The 20690-nt window shown below is 34.5% G+C and overlaps 1 protein-coding gene across 1 annotated transcript; it reads left to right on the top strand.

Moving 5' to 3' along the window:
- Positions 1-11832: 11832 nt before the first annotated feature.
- LOC128989119 (E3 ubiquitin-protein ligase MARCHF2-like) lies at positions 11833-18777 on the top strand. Its single transcript, XM_054410985.1, has 3 exons — positions 11833-12013; positions 13292-13546; positions 18593-18777. The coding sequence occupies exons 1-3, from the start codon at positions 11833-11835 to the stop codon at positions 18775-18777; spliced, it is 621 nt and encodes a 206-aa protein (XP_054266960.1).
- The last annotated feature ends 1913 nt before the right edge of the window (positions 18778-20690 follow it).

Genomic DNA, 20690 nt, shown 5'->3' on the forward strand with positions numbered 1-20690 from the left:
ATTGACAGGATACTGTATTTCTTGAGCAATCATTGAAAGAACTGATTTCTTAACCATGGAAACATAGGAAAGTCATAGAACGCCACCAAGTAGTAGAAATAGAGATGTTAAAATAGTTGTTTGTGTAACAAGTGAGCAAGTGCAGCAAAGGCCTTTATCACTCGTGTTACACATTATATTTTTCCTACAGTCACTATTAAGCATATAAATAATAAGTCTTTCATACAGTATACAACACGTTTTTAGGTTAGGTTAAACCCTGTGCATGAAGCTGAATTTTTATTTCAGGATTAGTGTTGCCTACAGTATTATTTTGAGACTAAACCTTCGTTATAGTCAATCAGAAGCCTCTAAATGACACTGTTGGCAAAATTAATCCTGAAAAACAAATTGTGCAGCCATGAACGGAATGGGAAATACTGCACCAGCTGATTATAGTCGTAGTATCTTTAAGTGTTACTTATTTTTAAGAGTACAGGTATAAACAGTAATAATCAATATAAACACATAATACACAAGTAGATTGTTCTTCAAAATATGGCAATAAAACATTTTCTGATAGTTTTGTAACTTTCTTACTTACACGCCAAGAGGAAAACAGTTCGTATACTCGTTCATACTTCTTTCTTGATTTTTCAGGTAACAGGTTTAATGAAACATGTTTTCAGTTCCTGCTATTTCTGGTCTACCATTATATTCACAATTACTTTCAATAAATAATAATAATAATAATGTTTCATTATTTTTAAACATGTTAGGCCCACTTAATTCATCTTTCAAATACTACACTTCAGGTTGTGTTCTAACCAAGCGTTGAACGAAAATAGAACATAAACTATGAACACGAAATCACAGGTTAAATCGGAGTTATAATAGTCAATCAGCTGATCATAGTATTATTACCTTTAAGTGTTGCTAACCTACTTCCAAGCGTACACGGATTACGTGCATAATAAAACCACGCTGTTTTGTGTTGTTTGGTTGGAATCCTGACTTGCGCCAAAGTATAAACCGTACGACAAAGTATAAATATGCAGCAATTAGCAGTTTTCTGTACTATAAACAGTACAAGGAAGCCAACTTTGTCGGGTGACTGTAGGAAAAAACATTTACCATCGTTATCATCCTATATAATGAAGAACACATACAATATGAAGATTCCCACAAACAATGAACAAATATGTTAGCTGAAGTGCTACTATTTCGTAGGAAACACGGACTTAACTTTATGGTGATTGGCAAAGGAAAATACTCTAAGGCTGAATTAAACTGGTATGGCAAGGACACTAAATAGATGTTTTCATTAAAAGTCAAATGATTTTAAAATAATATGACTACATCCAAGAAACCTTAATAAAACTGTCATTATTCACTTTATTATTCGCATTTAAGGGAAACAAAAAACCATCTGAACAACATTAGGCCTTTCAATTCTGCATTTTTTTTTCAGGTAAATATAACTTACGTTATAACAGTAGCCAAATTAATGCCAATTGAAGCAAATGAAATGGTGACAGAGAGGTTATGAAGAAAGTCAGGCAGTTCTTAAGTAATGTAAACAAAATGTTATCGCTATAAAAAATTACTGAAATTTGTAAACGTACTGGCGACAATGGGTAGTGCCATGCAGACTTCATTATCATTGACGAAAATCAACATGGGCCACCTAATGCAGCTATAATTGGGAAACATTTGTAGAATACAATAAAAACCAGATCAGCTTTTGAAAAAATGATAAAATATTTACAAGAAACGTTGATTATATGGAACCGTTGTCCGTTAGATACGTAATCTATGAATTGAGTCTTCTAAACTCATAGGAAATTATGACTTTCATTCGTTTTTACATAAGTTATTTGTTTTTAAATAACTACTTTACTTCTTTGCAATTGCTCGATTTCGAGCAACATGTTCACTAGTTTCAACCTATTTTAAACCACCAAAGGATCTATAAGATGCCAGGTGTTAGTGATGACAATATGTCAAACTTATGCATTGTAAATGAGGTGTTTTGTAAATGTTGGTGTTTCTATCACTAGGTGAAAATATAGGTTTTTATTGTTTACACAAGAGTAGTAGATTATGAAATCTCCCTCTTGTGGTAATAAATTATAGTGTTTGCAATATCTGTACAACATCCGTTTAGTTTGACCAGGTAGCAAGAGCACTTTGGTTGTTATTGTGAAATATATTTTACCTACGACCGTTTTTTAAAGTAGCCATTTCAGTACAGTTCTTAGAATTGAAAAGTTTCACTTAACAGCTGTTTACTTTCATAACAGCATAGTTTCATTTCATAACAGCATAGTTTTTCTCATAACAACACGGGTAACGGACCAATGAGGTTCAAGGATTGAGAGAAAAGAAGTACAATTGTAATATTTCGAACGTCAACTAGCTGATCAGTTGACAATTTTAATTGTTGATCCGGCTTGTTCCTGTTGATACTCGCGTATTCTTAAACTAAGTTGGTGGAAGTTAAATGAAGGTTGATTTTAAAATATCAGTTAGTGAAAGTGATGTTGACGAGATGGAAATGAGAGCACAAACTGTTTGTGCTAATCTTTTGCTACCAAAATCAAAACAAAGGTATGCAATTACATACCAGCAATTCATTAAATGGACGAAACAAAATAAGGTTAAATTGATAAATGAAAATGTTCTTCTGGTTTATTTTGAAAACCTCTTAACCTCTTTTTCACGCAACTCGTTGTGGACAACATATTCGATGCTGAGATCTAACTGTAAATTAGCTGTTTCACTATATTATTCAGTTGTCCAAAAATATATTATGCAATATTTCCCTAATTGTACCTGATACAGTATTTAGTGTAAGAATGCTGCTAACAGAACCTATTGCCTGAAAAAGTAACGTATTATTTAACAAAGTTTTACAAACACGTAATTACATGAAATCAGCTGATTATACAATAAGTCGTTGCATCACTTTCAGTGACAATGACAATAATCAAAAACATAACCTCTCTAGGAAGTTTTGAGTAGTGTTTGTTAGTAATAAAAAACCAGATTTTTTGTAATTAAAAAACGGTCGTAGGTAAAGTAGTGTACGCAACTCACGTTAATAGTCTTTACGATACTCGTAGAAGTTTTAACTACTAAAAAAACACCTAGTAAAAATTAAAATTAATTAATTAATTAATTAATTAGTGAGTAGTTAAATTTTCTACTCGTGTCGTAAAGACTAACTTAACGCAATCGTTGCGTAAACTACTATTTCCTACAGTCACCCGACAAAGTTGGCTTTCCTTGTACTGTTTATAGTACAGAAAGCTGCTAATTGCTGCATATTTATACATTGTAGTACGGTTTATACTTTGTCGTACGGTTTATACTTTTGCGCACATCAGGATTCCAACGAAACAACACAAAACAGCGTGGTTCTATCATGCACGTAGTCCGTGTACGCTTGGAAATATGTTGGCAACACTTAAAGATATTAATACTATGAGCAGCTGATTGACTATTATAACTACGATTTAACCTGTCATTTCGTGTTTATAGTTTCGGTATTTCTGAACTTTCTGGACTTTTCTTTTAAACGTTTTTAAAACATTCCTACGATCTTAATAAACAAGAAAATACCTTTAAAGCATTTTTTTAGGCGCGGAAACCACTTAAAATTACAAAAACATACGGAACTATATTCTCAAGTGGCGGAGCACATTTCTTGCCGAGGAAAAATAGCGGAGTGATACGGACCGGGTACTACTTTCTCTAGGGCACCTATCTGTGTTGCCTGCTGAACCTAAAAACGTGTTGTATAGTGCTTGAAAGACTAATTATTTATATGCTTTATAGTGACTGTAGGAAAAATATAATGTGTAACACGAGTGCAAAAGGCCTTTGCTGCACTCAAGATCATTCCTCTCGTGTGCAGCAAAGTGCCACCATTGACTATACACCTCTACGCCACTTTGCCCACTAGTTACACAAATAACTATTGATAATGGTTTTATTCTTTTCCTCCTGTTTATATTATATAATTTTCTGCTAACGCCGCAGGGCACACTCACCCTAGAAACCTATTTTTTATTGCAGGTTTCAAAGTTAAATGTTTTAGATGTGGAAAAATCGGACACAAAGCCAACAACTGTAGATCCAAACAAATGGGAGATAGTTTTAAAGCAGAGGCTGAATGTTTCTCTTCAAATTTGAACATTTTAGGTTCTACTTCATCTGATTGGTGTATTGATAGTGGATGTACATCGCACATGTGTGGAGAGAAATCACAGTTCAGAGATATCAAAAATTCAAACGGAATTTTGAAACTTGCTTCTAAAGGAAAGACATCTGACGTTTCTGGAACAGGAACGGTTTCGCTGGAATTAAAAAATTCTGAAATCATACATTTGAATAACACTCTGTTTGTACCAGACTTGGCAACAAATCTAATGAGTGTCAGTAAAATAACAGATAAAGGATTTAAAGTGATTTTTGAAAAAGAGAAAGCTGTCGTTTAAAACCCAAGAGGAAATGTAATTGTGGCAGCAGAACGCCAGGGTGGTCTTTATTATGTCAAAAGTACAAAATCTATAATGGTAAATGAAAAATCAAACTTTACAAAAGAACCTGAGATCATAGATTGGCATAAAAAGTTAGGTCATCTTAACGAGGTTGACTTAAAAACCGCTTTAAAAAATGAATCTTTGAATGGATTAACCTTCAACATGAAAGACAAAATTGGAGAATGTGAAACGTGTATTAAAGGAAAATTGACACAAACACCATTTCAATCAAGAAAGATTGCAAATAATGTAGGCTTGTTAGAAGTCATACATTCTGACATTGTAGGTCCTATGAAAGTAACTACACCTGGAGGAAATAAGTATTTTGGAACATTCATTGATGAACATTCAAGATACTGCTATGTATATTTTTTGAAAAGTAAAGACGAAATTTTTGAACGTTTTAAAGAATATTAATATGAGGTGGAAAATCAAACAGGAAATAAAATCAAGTTTCTGCAAACAGATAACGGCAAAGAATATTGTAATGGTGAATTTGACAAGTTCTTGAAAGAAAGTGGTATAAGGCGAAGAATAACAGTTCCATACACGCCGCAACAAAATGGTTTGGCTGAAAGAAAAAATAGAACATTATTGGATATGGCAAGATGTTTACTGATAGAATCAAATCTACCAGGATGTATGTGGGCTGAAGCTATTAACACATCTAACTATATAAGAAATCGATGGCCTTCAAAAGCTACTGAACACTTGACGCCATATGAAAAATGTGTTATTAGTAGGAAACTTTAAGACTTGTTTGGAAATTAAATTTTAACTTTTAATAGACAGAACAGAACACAACACCAATACAAACTGAACAATTACACAATTACATTTACTGAATTACATTTAGTAAATAATGTCATATGTTTTATAATTAATATGACATTCTAAACAGGCTTATTGAAATTGCTTCAATACTCCCCCGCAATTTCATAATCTTCAGGCACAAATATTAAAAATGTCAAGTTTCATTCAAGTCCCATATCCTTCCTGAATTTGTTGAATTTAAATATAGGTAATCCTTTGGTAAAAATATCTGCAACTTGGTTTTCAGATGCAACATACTTAAGTTCCACTACACCATTTTCTATCAGCTCCTTTATATAATGGAATCGCACATCAATATGTTTGGATCTCTTAGTTTCAAGTGTCTTAGCCATTTTTATGCAAGACTGGTTATCTTCCCAAATAACAACCGGAGTTATTTGAACCTTAAGTAGTATTTCTGATAATAATCTTGTTATGAACACACACTCTGTTGCACATGTAGCCAAGGCAATATACTCCGCTTCGCAAGTGGAAAGAGCCACTATTGGTTGTTTCTTAGTTTTCCAAGCCACTGTGTTGCCAAATATTTTAAACATATAACCACTGATACTCTTCCTATCTTCAATACTATTAGCAAAATCTGCATCGCAGTAGCATTCAATGAGATTTTCTGTTTTGCTATTTTTGGAATAGGTCAGCGTCAAATCCTTGGTTCCAATTAAGTACCTCACAATACTTTTTAAGTTCTTCCAATGTCCTATGTCATAACAGTTTTGAAAGGTGCTGAAGTACGTAACAGAGTAACTCAGATCTGGTCTTGTACCTAACATGAGATATATTAAACTTCCTAATAGTTGTTTGTAAGGTAAGCTTTCACAATTTTCTTTACTTTTTGTTAGTTTCAAATTCGGCAATATAGGTAACGAAACTGGCTTAGCTTCTTCCATCCTGAACTTTTGTATAATTTTTTCAATTAACCTAGTTTGTTTTAGTTTAAGTCCTTCTTCACACTTTTCTATAGAAATACCAAGGAACTCTAGATGTTTATCATCAGTAAGATCTCTCATTTCAAATGAAGATATTAATTTGGCTTTAACTTCCAACAAAATATTCTTTTCTTTGGCCAGAATAATCATATCGTCAACATATATAACGATAAAACATCTTGAGTATAATAGAAACATGGATCAGAAGACGATCTCTTAAAGTCAATACTGATCAAAAACTCATGAAGACGAGTATACCAACATTTTGGCGCTTCTTTCAATCCATATAGTGATCTTTTAAGCTTGCACACGATACCATCCTCAGTCTTTACCCCTTTAGGCGGTTTCATATAAACAGGGTTGGTTAGATTTCCATTAAGAAATGCACACTTTACATCTAGTTGACAAAAAAACAAACTATGCACAACCAAAAATGAAAGTAAAGTTCTTATCGTTATCATGCGTGCTACCGGAGCGAATATTTCTTCACATGACATCTCCCCCTGAAGAAATCCGCGAGCAACAAGCCGTGCTTTCTTAACTAGGTTGCCATTAACAGATTTTTCCCGAAAAATCCACCGAGAATCAATTATTTTAGCGTCTTTAGGAGTTTCAACCAAATCCCAAGTTTCGTTTCTTTGTAGACAGTTTAATTCTTCATTCACCGCACTACACCATCCTTCATCTTGAATTGCCTCCTCATAAGTCTTTGGTCCATCGTTCAAGAGTTCATCCACAGAATAAGCAGCTACATAATTTACCTCATAGTCATCCAGCCATGTAGGTAGTTTCTTTTGCCTTGTCGACTTTCTCATATTATCTTGTGTTTCATTGAGGTGATAGTCATTGACATCTGGTTCTTGAAAGATTCCACCTTGTTCAATTTCAGGATTTTCATGCAGTTGATTAACATTACCTTCAACTTCTCTATCACTGTCATTTGAGTATACATCAGGTATGTAGATTGAAGATTCAAACTGTAGAATGTCTTGTTTGTCTTTCACATCATAGTACAGCTCATTTTCAAAGAACTTGACATGTTTAGCTATGATGACTATTTCTTTCACAGGGTCCCATAAACGATAACCATTGTTTGCATAACTAACCATGATCATTTTTGAACTGCGGTCATCCAGTTTCTTCCGAAGTTCCTTATCGACATGACAATACGCTACACAACCAAAGAGTTTGATTTTTGCCAGATCAGGTTTATATCCATACCATATTTCAGCAGGTGTAACATTTTTGTCTAGAGTTGCAGTAGGTCTGCGATTTATTAAATACACAGCTGATCGCAAAGCATCACCCCAGAAGTGTTGTGGCATTTTCGAGTCAATTAAAATGCAACGCAAACACTCACAAATAGTCCTATTAAGCCGTTCACTGCATCCATTCTGTTGGGGATTCCGTGGTACAGTATACTCTAAGGTTATACCCTTTTCACGACAAAATTTTTGAAATTCTTTAGATGCATATTCCCCACCGTTATCACACCGAAGGCGGTCAATTTTACTTCCAAAACGTGCAGAAACAGAGGCTTCAAATGATTTAAAATGTTCTAATACTTCATTCTTGGTTCTCATTAAATAAACATAAGTAAAATGTGAATAATGGTCTAGAAAAGAGACAAAGTACTTCATATCATCATATGTCTTAGTTTCAAACGGACCACAAACGTCACTAGAAACGACCTCAAGAATTCTCTTTGGTTTCCTTTCAATTGGTAAAGAAGAAAAACTGTTTCTTGTTTGATTACCCTTTAAACAAGTATCACAAGGTTGTTTACATGGAAATGTTGATGAATGCCCCATCCGTCTATGTAATAAAAGTTGATTGTCACTACCTTTAACAACATTAGCTTCAGAGTTGAAGGGTAAACCTAGTTTAACCATGTATAAGTTACCATATATCTGACCTTTCAGAAGTACATTCCCAAGAGGTTTTTCAATGGAAACCTTATTTTCTGAAAATATTACAGAATGTCCCTTTTGCTCAATTCTACGCACAGATAATAAATTTCTTGTAAGGTTCGGACATTCAATGACATTTTCGATTGTGACACTTTTCCCGCTTGGTAGTAGTAACCTTAAATCACCACATCTAATAGCCTTTAGCTGTTGACCATGCTTGGCCACTTGAATATTAAAATCAACATCTTTTACATTTTCAAGAAATGCTCCAGTGATAGAATCAACCAGATGATGTGTAGAACCAGAATCTACTACAAAATCTACAATATCATTAGTGCCAATGAGAGCTTCCTTACCTTCAGATAAAAAACAAGTGTCATCGTTTGCTACATGAGACTTTACTTTATGTTTCAGTTTAGGACAGTCTGCTTTACGATGACCCTTCTCATTACATTCACAACAACGAAATTTAAATGTTTGATTTTGATCTTTAAAGTAACGACTTTTACTGTCTTTATTCCGGAAATTTGACTTCGTGTTAGAGAAGTTTGATTTTCTGTGACCAGCAAAGGCAGAAGAATCAAGAGTTTCAGTTTTACACTCGCCCTTAATACGAGTTTCTTCAGACAGCAGTTGATTTTTCAAAAAATCTAATGTTATGAAAGAGAATATCAACAGTACGAGTGACCGATTGGTACTGTGCAGGCATGGACGACAAAAGAGTGGTAATGATCTCTTTGCTATCCATACTACCACCTGCAGATTTCAGGTCATTCACCAACATCTCAAATTTTGTAAAGAATGACAAAAGAGGTAACTCACCACGATACTTCAGGTTACTCAGTTCCTTTTTTATTCTTGCTCTCCAATCCCAGTTGTTCCAAACGTCCTCTTGAGGAGATTCATCATCCCTTTTGCTGTCCTCTGGCCCTTGATGGTCGACATGATATCATCCGTGATATGCTGTACTATCAGACCTCTTGCTTTGACATCTTTTTCCATGAAGGCAGACCTTGGTCCTTCTTCTTCAGGAATTTCTTGTGTCAAGACATCTAGGACTTTATACTGTTCCAATACCAACTCTAATCTGAACAGCCAATTACCAAAATTGTGTCCATCAAAAGGCAATAAAGAACCAAAATTCAATACCAAAATTGGAGTTCCCATTGCCATTCCAAGTCAACCTTATCCTCAATTTAGTAGCCCATAACCTGTTATTAGTAGGAAACTTTAAGACTTGTTTGGAAATTAAATTTAACTTTTAATAGACAGAACAGAACACAACACCAATACAAACTGAACTAAACAATTACACATTGTAAATAATGTCATATGTTTTATAATTAATATGACATTCTAAACAGGCTTATTGAAATTGCTTCAATAAAATGGACTGGAAGAAAGCCTTCAGCAAGACACTTGAAAGTATTTGGATCAAAAGTATTTGTATTAAACAAAGCTTCAAGAAAAGGAAAATTTTATCCAAAAGCGGAGCAAGGAATATTTGTGGGGTATGCAAGCAATTCAAAATCATACAGAATTTGGATGCCACAACAAAAGCAGGTTAAAATTGCAAGAGATGTAAAAGTTCTATCAAAAATGTACTATGAAAGAAATGAAGATGTAAATGATTACAATCTTCTTGAGCAAAACGAAATAAAAGAAAGTGATAAAAAAGATCAAGATTTTTGCATTATTCCTATCGAACAGAGCGAAAATAATAATGATGACCAGTCTGATTTTGACACTATATTTGAAAAAAATGACAGTGAAATGGAAAATGATATTATTTTCGAAGATGATATTGAAAATCAACCCGATGATTCACCAAGCTCAAATGATATTGAAAATCAACCTGATGACTCACTAAGCTCAAATGAACATTTAGACACTGATGAAATAAGGGTATCACAGAAAAGGCAAAGAAAACCTCCTCTTTGGACAAAAGATTATCAAATGTCAGCTACTTGCAATGAAGATTCAACTTTAGAATCTTCAGAGGAATGGAATGAAGCAATAAAAGAGGAAATAAAAGCTCATTTAAAAAATGAAACTTGGGTGCTTGAGGATAGAAACAAAGAAATTAATGTAATTGGTTGTAAAATGGTATTAAAGAAGAAACTAAAACCAAATGGAGAGCTAGAAAGAAGAAAAGCACGATTGGTAGCAAAAGGATTTGCACAAAAACCAGGCATTGACTACGATGAAACTTTTGCTCCCGTAGCAATGCTAAGTTCAATAAGACTTATGCTTGGACTTGCTGTTGAAGATGATCTAAGTATTGATCAAATGGACGTTTCAACTGCTTTTCTAAATGGAGAAATAAAAGAAAAAGTTTACATGGAACTTCCTAACAACTTTGAGAGATACCTACAAGAAATAATGGTGGATGAGAGTGAAAATGAAGATAAAAAACTATTCGACAAAACAAAGAAAATGATTACTGACTTAAAAAATGCTCAAAACAAAAAGGTTTGTCTACTAAAAAAGGCAGTTTATGGTTTAAAGCAATCAGGAAGACAGTGGTATATGAAGCTTGATGAAAAACTAAAGGAACTGAAATTCATACGATCTCAAGCTGATCAAATCAATGTCACAAACGAAATACATAAATGAAGTCCTGAAAAAATTCAATATGACTGACTGCAAACCAGCTGTAACTCCACTAACACCAGGTCTAAAATTGGTTAAAGGACATGAAAAAGATTTTAACTACCCATACCAAAATTTAATCGGTTCATTGATGTATTTGTCAATAGCCACAAGACCTGACATAACACATGCTGTGAGTTACCTGAGCCAATATAACTCTTGTTTTGGAAAAGAACACTGGATTGCTGCAAAGAGGGTTCTCAGATATTTGCAAGGCTCAAAGAACTTGTGTCTTGAATTTTTCAAAACAGGAAAGCCATTAATTGGAGCAGCAGATGCAGATTGGGCATGCGGTGAAGACAGGAGATCATACACCGGCTACTGTTTTAAATTTGGCGGTGCTGTAATCTCCTGGGAATCAAAAAAGCAGAGGACTGTAGCTCTGTCTACGAGTGAAGCGGAATACATGTCATTGACTGAAGCAGCAAAAGAAGCCATTCATTTAAAACAATTGATTAATGATATGGGAAGACCTCAAGAAGTCATTGAAATATTTTGTGATAACCAATCAGCTATTACAATGGCTAAAAACTCCATTATAGGAAGTAAATCTAAACATATCAGTATCAGAGAACATTTTATACGGGAAAAAGTACAAAATGGAGAAATACAATTGAACTACCAACCCACAGAATACATGGTTGCTGATATTTTTACTAAAGGACTAAGCGAACCAAAACATCACAAATTTCAAAAGTGCCTAGGACTTATACCGAGCTAAGTTGGGTGAGGCGGATGTTGAATATTGCAACCCAACTCATCTAGTCTGGATTAGTGATGGACCATCATATGTTTTTACATTGTACATATGAAGTTGTTTACAAAATATAATTCAGTGTTGTGTTGTGTTTGCTGTAGACTTAAAAATCAACCTTTATAGTAATATTTTTTGTGGAACTTGGAATAAAACTTGATAACCATAGAAACAAAGGTGATATAATTAACCTAAAATTTTTAGATCCAGTTAACAAATAAATTTAAGCCATGGCTGATTGCAGTGGAACTGCTTTGCCCAAATATCCACAAGGGGTGGATGTGCTCTTTGGTGTAAACTCGTCAGAGACTCCAACACGTAATACAGTTAGCAGTGAAAGTTCCGTCCCTTGTAGAATATGCAAGCTTAACACAGGAACTGATTTACTATCTTCTCCATGTCACTGTAAAGGTATTTTATTGATGTACTAAATTGTAAATTACAAATAAAACAATGTAGCGCTGAACATCGACAAACAGAATAAATATAGACTGTCAAAGGAAGGTTATAGCGCCCTCGCTAGGAGTGCCATGTAGTTACGGCACACACCGCTGCAGGCGAGAAGCGCAGGAGCTACCAGCAGGCGCTGCAGCGGTGTGTGCCGTCCCGTAACAACACGGCACTCCTAGCGGTGGGCGCCGGAACATATGCTATATAACCACAGCACTGCTGCCGGTCTATATTTATTCTATTTGTCTATGCGTTGAATCATCAAAAGGTCTTAACGACAAAGTTCGCCCTAACTAGGTCTACCCTTTGAACTCCAGGGATTTAATCGTTCATATTTTTTTGAAACCAAAATAAAAATAATTTTGAATTAAGTTTTTTGGAGACACACAAATAGCATTAAGTAGTGAAACTATAGTTCGGCCGCTTAGAAAGCGACCTCCTCTAACATTGGTTTAGCATTAGCATTAGGTCGTTTTCTAAGCGGCCGAACTATAATATCAGATTTGTGATGACATTTTCAAACCCTACTTGTGTACTGACCGATATCATCAACTTCCACTTCTGAGCTGGCAACCGTTAATTGGTTCGATCAGTGGTTACTAATACTACTTTTTGTTTAAAATATCAATCAGCCTTTGAGTCTTAAAGGGTTAAGTATCGTACCTGAGGTAAGCCTATCATTTAAACTAGTATTAGAGTTGGGAATACAGTTAGTTTTCACCACCCTTATGGCATTTTTATTTATATCAGTCAACACTAAATATACTCTTGAAGAATTTCCCAACATTTCTAAAGGGATATTTTACTATTGAGTATATACACGTCAAACTGTTGATATGCAGATATAGATGATGTTGGTCAACTTTGCTTGACAACATCTTTAGGAACAGCACATTCCTCATTTACATTTACATTATTCACATTTTACACTTTTCTTGCCTAAAATAGAAGATTGTTGCTCAGTCATTCATTAGTAAACATTTTCAATTACGAAGAATTATTTTATCAAATAAGATTCTATGAGAACTATTTTAAAACTCACCATAGGTAAAAAAAAAAAAAAAAAAAACACTGGTTTAGAATATATTCAATACCTCATGAATTTTACAGTGAGGTTGATGTGTCAGCTTAGGCACTAAAATGTCATTCATCTTCATCTTATTGGTATTGTACAATAAATGTTTTACAACACGCCCTGTTGGTCAACAACAATGATTGACTATGTTTTCTTCTGAGCAGGTACGTTGGGCTGGGTACATGTTGCATGTTTGGAAGAATGGTTGACATGGTCAGTCCGAGATTCTTGTGAACTTTGCTCCTTCGCCTTCACTGTCGTAAAGACACCCAAATACGGATATGTGCAATCCCTTAGGATGTTCCTTAATACTACGAGTTTTAGTAAACTCCTACAGCAATTGCTCTTACTGATAGTGTTACTGATTAACGCCTGCTTTATCATCTATATGTGGCTTATGATGAACGAAAATACAGATCGTAAGTATATATATATATCTCATACCACTCATTTATTAATTAATCATCTTCACTAAGACTGTATATATTTTAAGCTGAATGCAATTGCAGGGCAGTGGGACACACGGGAGGGACTATGGCTAACATATCTTGTAATGTCAGCGTTCGCCGCTAGAACTGCTAAGTTGAAAAATTTTTAATTAGTTTTATAATTTTTAGTTATAAAATTAACTTTTTAATTATAAAAACTGTAATAACCTAACCTAACTAATTAAATTTGCTGATAATATAAATAAGGTATAAAATAAAAATCGAATGAAGGCTTACAATTTTTTTTAATAGTTCTACTCATAAATAAAATCATAAATGACTAAATTTCTAACAAAAGATGTACATTAAGATGAAATATTCGCATTCTAAGCAAAATCTTAGACAAAAAGTAAATTTAAATGCTAATCGGCTGGATTCGAACTCGAGATCTCCAGAAAACCAGTCCGAGACGCTGTCAATTACGCCACGAACGCCTCATTAACGGTAATATAAAGGTAATACCATATCGTCTCGTTAACGGTAATGGTTCCCTCAAGAGAAGACATTAGCCACTAGAGATATGACGTCACCACACCTTTAGCCATAGTCCCTCCCGTATGCCCCACCGGACTGCAGGGTATTATGAGTGTAGAATGGAATGAGATGATATTCTATGTAGCTTCATTGCTGGCTAAGATTAGCCGTTTTTTAGGCAGACTTCAATGTCTGTATTTAAAGACATTAAATAGACACTAAATAGACATTTAAAAGACATTAAAGACATTAATGTCCTTATGGTCAAGGACAGCTGTATGGGTTCTCCTGGCGACATTCTAACTTTTAGAAAGGTAAAACCATAGGACAAATAGAATAGACTGTCAAAGGAAGTTTCCGTGATGTGCCGCTTGTTGCTCGATTCGCTGCCGTCGTCAGATCGTTTTGCCACTATAGTCCAGTCATTGAGTTAAGTTCGACAACATTGTTTCAAAAAGGGTTTTCAACGGATTTCAATACTTTTATACCTTCAAACAACACAAAAAAGTCTACCGAAATCTGTTAATACTGTTCTATGAAATGGCGACCATACAAAGTAGGTAGTTTAAGCCAAGTATGAATGGAGATGAGTGTAGGATGAGTGGCGTCTTGTAGTCTTGTTAGTGACTAAGGCCGACATTCCTTAGACACAGCTGTTAATTAATAGCCCATACAGCTAATGGCAACTAAGGGACCTACAGTTTATAGTGGAATGCGAACCACATGTTTGTCTTGGTAATTACAAATTGGTCTAATTGTCAGGATAGTACTGCGGATAGTCGTAGTACTCACCCGTGCGGACGTTAATCCACACCAGGGAGTATCGCATCCACAGTACATGCCTATAAATATCCACAAATCAAAAAATCTGACTTGGGGAAGGACCTGATATTAGGATAATTAAATTAGAATAATAATTGCTCCCAGAAAAAAAATAGTTAAACACATTATTGCTAAATATAGGGTGTAGTATATCGGTTTTAATGTTTACAAGGGTGGGAAACTAAATCTGCAACTTAAAATATGATTTGACCTCATTTGATGCTACAAAATGGCCGCCAAAATACGATTCGTGGAGAATAAAAAACTAAAATAAAACATTCCTTTATATAGATATATTGTGTAGTTTATCGAATTAAATGTTTTTGAGGGTGGCAAAATAAAAAATCTACTTAAAATGTGATTGTATCTAATATAAGGTCATAAAATTTAAGTCACCAAAATACGCTCCAAAAAGTAAAAGAAATTACCTTTAGAAATAAGTTGAAGTATGTCGAGTTTAACTTTTACAATGGCCAGTACTTACGATTTACTTTTTTTATTTTGATGTCTCCAGAGGCCAAAAACACCATTCGTTCAAATTTTTATATATGTATGTATATATATATATATAGATTTATATATATACAGGGTGTCTCAGACCACCCGGCCGGCTTGTATAGCTCCAATATGAAAGCAAATGGAAACCTAATTGCAACTGGAACCCCCTATTTTGACCCCAAGGAATTCAGCTAAATTATTTTCAACCCCAAAAAAGCACCCCAAAGGGCAGATTTTGAGGAGTGGGGGTGGTTTTTGGGAAATTTTCAAATGTAAAGGGGGGTCGTGTTATACCTCTTTTTAAAGGTCCTTTAGTCCTGAGTATTTTAGTGGAAAAAGATTTAAATTATCTTCATCCCTATTTACAGAGTGTTCAAAAACGTACAAAAAATAGACCTTTGAACTAATTTTCACTGTAAAGAGGTGGAATTTCGTGTGGGGTTCAAATTTTGACAACACTTTAATTAATAAATGAGCTTTCAAAAAACTCTAGTTTCAACCCTTTTGCTATCTTTTTACTTATGTTACGCATTTTCAAACTTTTTGAAGTTTCAAAAGCTGTTATCTCAAAAATTTCAAATAGCAGCATGGGTTTCATTACAAACCACATTGTAGCCCTTGAAATTTGCTATAATTTTTTTATTTAATGTTTTTTGGTATCTTCATCGGTTAAAGAGATATAGCGAAATTAGTGTATTTTAATGTTTTATTAAATGGTATTCAAAGTGTTTGCTGTTGTAAATGTACACGTCTAGGTCTCAATTAAAACTAATTATGTTAACAAATTAAAATACTACCCAGATTGTTAAACTTGGAGGATTAATAAAGGAAAAAAACACAACTGCAAATATTCTTAGTTATTTTACAATTTACAAAATTCTAATAGTGCTTTGAATGAATACTGTCTATAAATGCTACTGGTAAATAAAAAAAAAATCATCATGAAATCAATGAGCGTGTGCGTGAAACTGGTCACGTTTGATCAGATAAAACAAATTATAATGAACTTACTGGATCTGTAAGAGAGGTGTGAATGCACCTGCGGTAGTAAAATAGCAATACAGTACCATAATAGTGGAGAAGAAGTACTACTGTACGTGCATAAACAGAGTTGGGGTTTGCATGGAACAAAATGGAAGGCAATTTAAGCATTTGTAGAAGTCCAACGGTATGTAGGCTATTAATGCTGATTCAAACAAATTATTCATTCAAAGCACTATTAGAGCCATGTAATTGTAAAATAACTAAGAATATTTGCAGTTGTGTTCTTAACTTTATCAATCTTCCAAGATCAACAATCTGAGTACTATTTTATTTTTTTAGACAAGATTTGTTTTAATTGAGACCTAGAGGTGTACATTTGCAACAGCAAACACTTTGAATACCATTTAGTAAAACATTAAAATATACTAATTTTGTTATATTCCCTCCCTGTTGCAGCAAACCTAAGGTACTTGTTAAACTAATTCTATTTAAATAGAAAATAAATGTGCTATTTTTATGGAGGCATTTTAGTGTAAATCCAATCAGGTCAATGGAAATTCGCTTAGTCTGCAGGTTTGCTGCGGCGGGGGTATTTACTCTCCCTGTTGCAGCAAACATAAGTACTTGTTAAACTAATCCTATTTAACTAGGGAATAAATGTAATATTTTTAAGGAGACATTCCAGTGCAAAATCCAATCAGGCAAATGGAAATTCACTAAGTCTGCAGGTTTGCTGCGGCGGGGGTATTTTTTGATTTTGCCACCCTCGAAAACATTGAATTCGATATACTACACCCTATATCTAAAGGTAAGTTTTACTTTAGTTTTTTCTCAATGAAACGTATTTTGGCAGCCATTTTGTGGCATCAAATGAAGTCTAATCACATTTTAAGCTGCAGATTTAGTTTTCCCACCGTTTTAATCATTAAAAACGATATATCACACCCTATATCCAACAATAATGTTTTTTAACTATTTTTATTTTCTGGGAGCAATTATTACTTTAATTTAAATACCTTAATATCAGGTACTTCCCCTAGTCAGATTTTGTTGTGTTGTAGGTATAAAAGTATTGAAATCCGTTGAAAAACCTTTTAAAACAATTTTGTCGAACCTCTATTATATATTTATCTTTAACGACTGGACTACCAGGAGACGCTGCACCGTTGTGTGTGTTGTGCACCGTAAATACACGACAATCCTAGCGGTGGACGCCAGAACTTGTGCTAACCGCAGCACAGCTGTCAGTCTATATTTATTATTTTTGGTTATAGTACAACCAACAACCATCTACCATCTTGCTACCATCTTATAGTCACACTAGCTGTACCCGTTTAACTTCATAAGTGAGCTCGTTCGCATGGCTCAATCACGTCCTGGTTGAAGTTCGTTCGCTACGCTCACTCACCTTTAGGTTGGAGCTTGCCTCCAGGTTGAAGTTCGTTCGCTACGCTCACTCACCTTTTGGTTGCAAATTAGCTGTTGTCATAAATATAAAAAAATAACAGTGCTGCACCCTGTTGGTAATCCTTGTAACTTTAATGCTATTGAACATCATAGAACAGAACCAACTTGTTTAATTGAAACAGCTGTTAAGATTCATTAATACCATTTAAATATGAGTACTCATAAGGGTAACATGGGAAATTCCAGAGCCCCCCTTGGGGTGGAGCCCGAAAGCCCGATCGGAATAAAAACTTTTTAGTTTTCCTATTTAATGCCCAAAGAATCGGTGTATCGAATTTCAGCCTCATAGGTAAATGGGAAGTGGGAGAATTAGTGATGAGTGAGTGAGTGAGATGGAATGAGTCAGTGAGGGCTTTGCCTTTTATAATAATACTAGCTGGACCGACTGACGTCGTCCTGTCCTAATGTGGTTTTATGTCAATGCTAACCAGCCGTGTTTTTAGTATGACTACTGACTGATGGCACTGGTTTAAGGATTAGAGCAATCAGGTTCAAATCTTGCTTTTCAGACTATTATTGCTTTTATGTTCAAATCAATGCTTTAAGGCTCAGAGTGCATACCTAAGCTGAAGGTCCAGAGCATTATTGATAATAAACAAAGCCTAGCTCTCTTACAAAGGAAGAACTTTCACTGAATCGGCAAATGTCCTCGATCTTCAAAAGACATACGTAATTTAATGAATAGGTAAAGACTAAAATGTTAACCGATTAACTTGTTATGATTTTTACCAGGGGAAACACCAGAAGTAAGTCATCCATTACGCACTCCATTACGCAGGTTCTTCTTCAATTATGTGGTCATCTGCGTAGGGATATTTGATCACATTCGCAAGACATTCTACTTCTACTACCTGCCATGGTATCATTGGAGGAGATCATCTGTTAAAGTTAAATTAATTGTTGACCTCTACAAATAAACTTATAATAACACTTAATTAATGTTTGTTTCAACGTTACCATAATCTAGGATAAACTACCATAAAATATGATCACAGAAAGCATGTGCTAGGATTGCTTTCAGAGAGGTGAAAGCCAGTTGAGTTGAGCGGAGCAAACGTGATTTGATATTTGTATAAGTAACTAAATTAAAATAAACGGTATCAGCATTCTGACACATACTTTCTCTCAACAGAATGATTTCAATCAGAATCGTTTTTTTTTTTCAAAAATCCATTTGGGTTTTTATGGGAAAATAACATAAGTTACAATATCTTTTGAACCATCATTTTTACAGAAATAGGGAGTTGCACTATGTTGTTTGCAATTACAGTATAAGTATTATCACATACTAATGTCAATCTAAACCGGTTTATTTAAAAAATACGATTTTCTCGTATTTTATAAGGGTTTTTAAATGGAAAAATAACATAATTTACAATAACTTTTGAACCGTAATTTTTACAGAAATGGGAGTGCTACTATTTTGTTCAAAATTTAAAGGGCTACAACATACTAAAATTTTATCAAAATCGTTCGGGTCATTTTTGAGAAAATCCGTTATTTGATGGGTTTTATAGGAAAATCTACTTAAAAATCAAAATTTAAAAAAAATGAAAAAAAACCCTTGGAGATACCATGGATTAGTACCTAAATACCAAATTTCATCAAAATCGGACTTCAGGTGTGATCTGTAGCTCTGCACACACCCAGACACACACACACACACACACACACACACACACACACACACATACATCACTTCGAAAACCACTTTTTTGTGTTCAGGGGGGCCCAAAACGGATATATCCCCTCAAAACTCAAACGTGAAAATTTTGACGAAAACAATACTTTCTTATATAATATGTATAGGGGGAGAAAATAAAAATGAATAGGACTATTAAAATAAAGGTACATAGTTTAGTGACGTCGTTTTGACCATAGCAATGTTATAAATTTGTTAAACATTGTGGAAAATCATGTCCGGCTTGTAAATATTTCCGCTGTACCACTGTATGGGTAGGTGGCTCAGTCCGCGCCACGCACTTCGGGCCCAAGGTAACGACGTACTGTAGTGAGTTTTAATACCGGCACCTACCACTACTTTTTATGAGTTAATCAGTTTACAGCTCACCCTTGCTTTGCTAGATACGTTCCATTCTCTGGACCACAGCCTTTGTGGACGGACAAATGAAAGGTTAAAATAGGCCGTCAACCTCTTAAAAGAAGGGTCTGACTTAGGGGAGGTACAAATGAGGCATTTAGCTCAAAATTCCTCCGTGAACAGCGCTGTAGTAGAGAGCACTTTGGCAATAAAGGTTTACTAATCGCAAAAATAGTTCTGTTCATAAAATAATATTATAAATGCCTCAAATTCAATTTTATTATTTTTAATTATAAAATTAAACTATCATAACCTAACCGAACTAACCAAACTTGCTGATAAAGAAATAATAAAACAAAAGTTTAATAATCGGAAAAATAATGCTGTTTATTAAATAAAACTAGAAATTGCTCAATTAAAATTTTATAATGACTTAATAATAAAATTAAACTGTAATAACCAAACCAAACCAACCAAACTTGCTGATAATAAAAAAATCTTGGACAAAAAGTTAATGCAACCAGCGGGATTCGAACCCGGGACCTTCAGTATACCATCCCGGCACGCTAACCATTGGACCACCGAGGCCGATGGCTATCGAACGTTTTGTTACGGTAATGGCGTTCCCTCAGCTGTCATCGTAGCCTCTTCTATACCTCCCCTGAGTAAATACCTTAAAAGAACTAAATATCATAACCTATAAAAAATCCATTTACAAACCTGGGCAAGCCTCGCATCTGCTTTTTATTTAGGAGCTGAAAATTTTGTTCATAGATGTATTTTGCGTGA

This window comes from Macrosteles quadrilineatus, unplaced genomic scaffold, assembly GCF_028750875.1.
Source record: "Macrosteles quadrilineatus isolate MER2022 unplaced genomic scaffold, UCM_ALF_1.0 Scaffold_3__2_contigs__length_128488019, whole genome shotgun sequence".
Classification (NCBI taxonomy): domain Eukaryota; kingdom Metazoa; phylum Arthropoda; class Insecta; order Hemiptera; family Cicadellidae; genus Macrosteles; species Macrosteles quadrilineatus.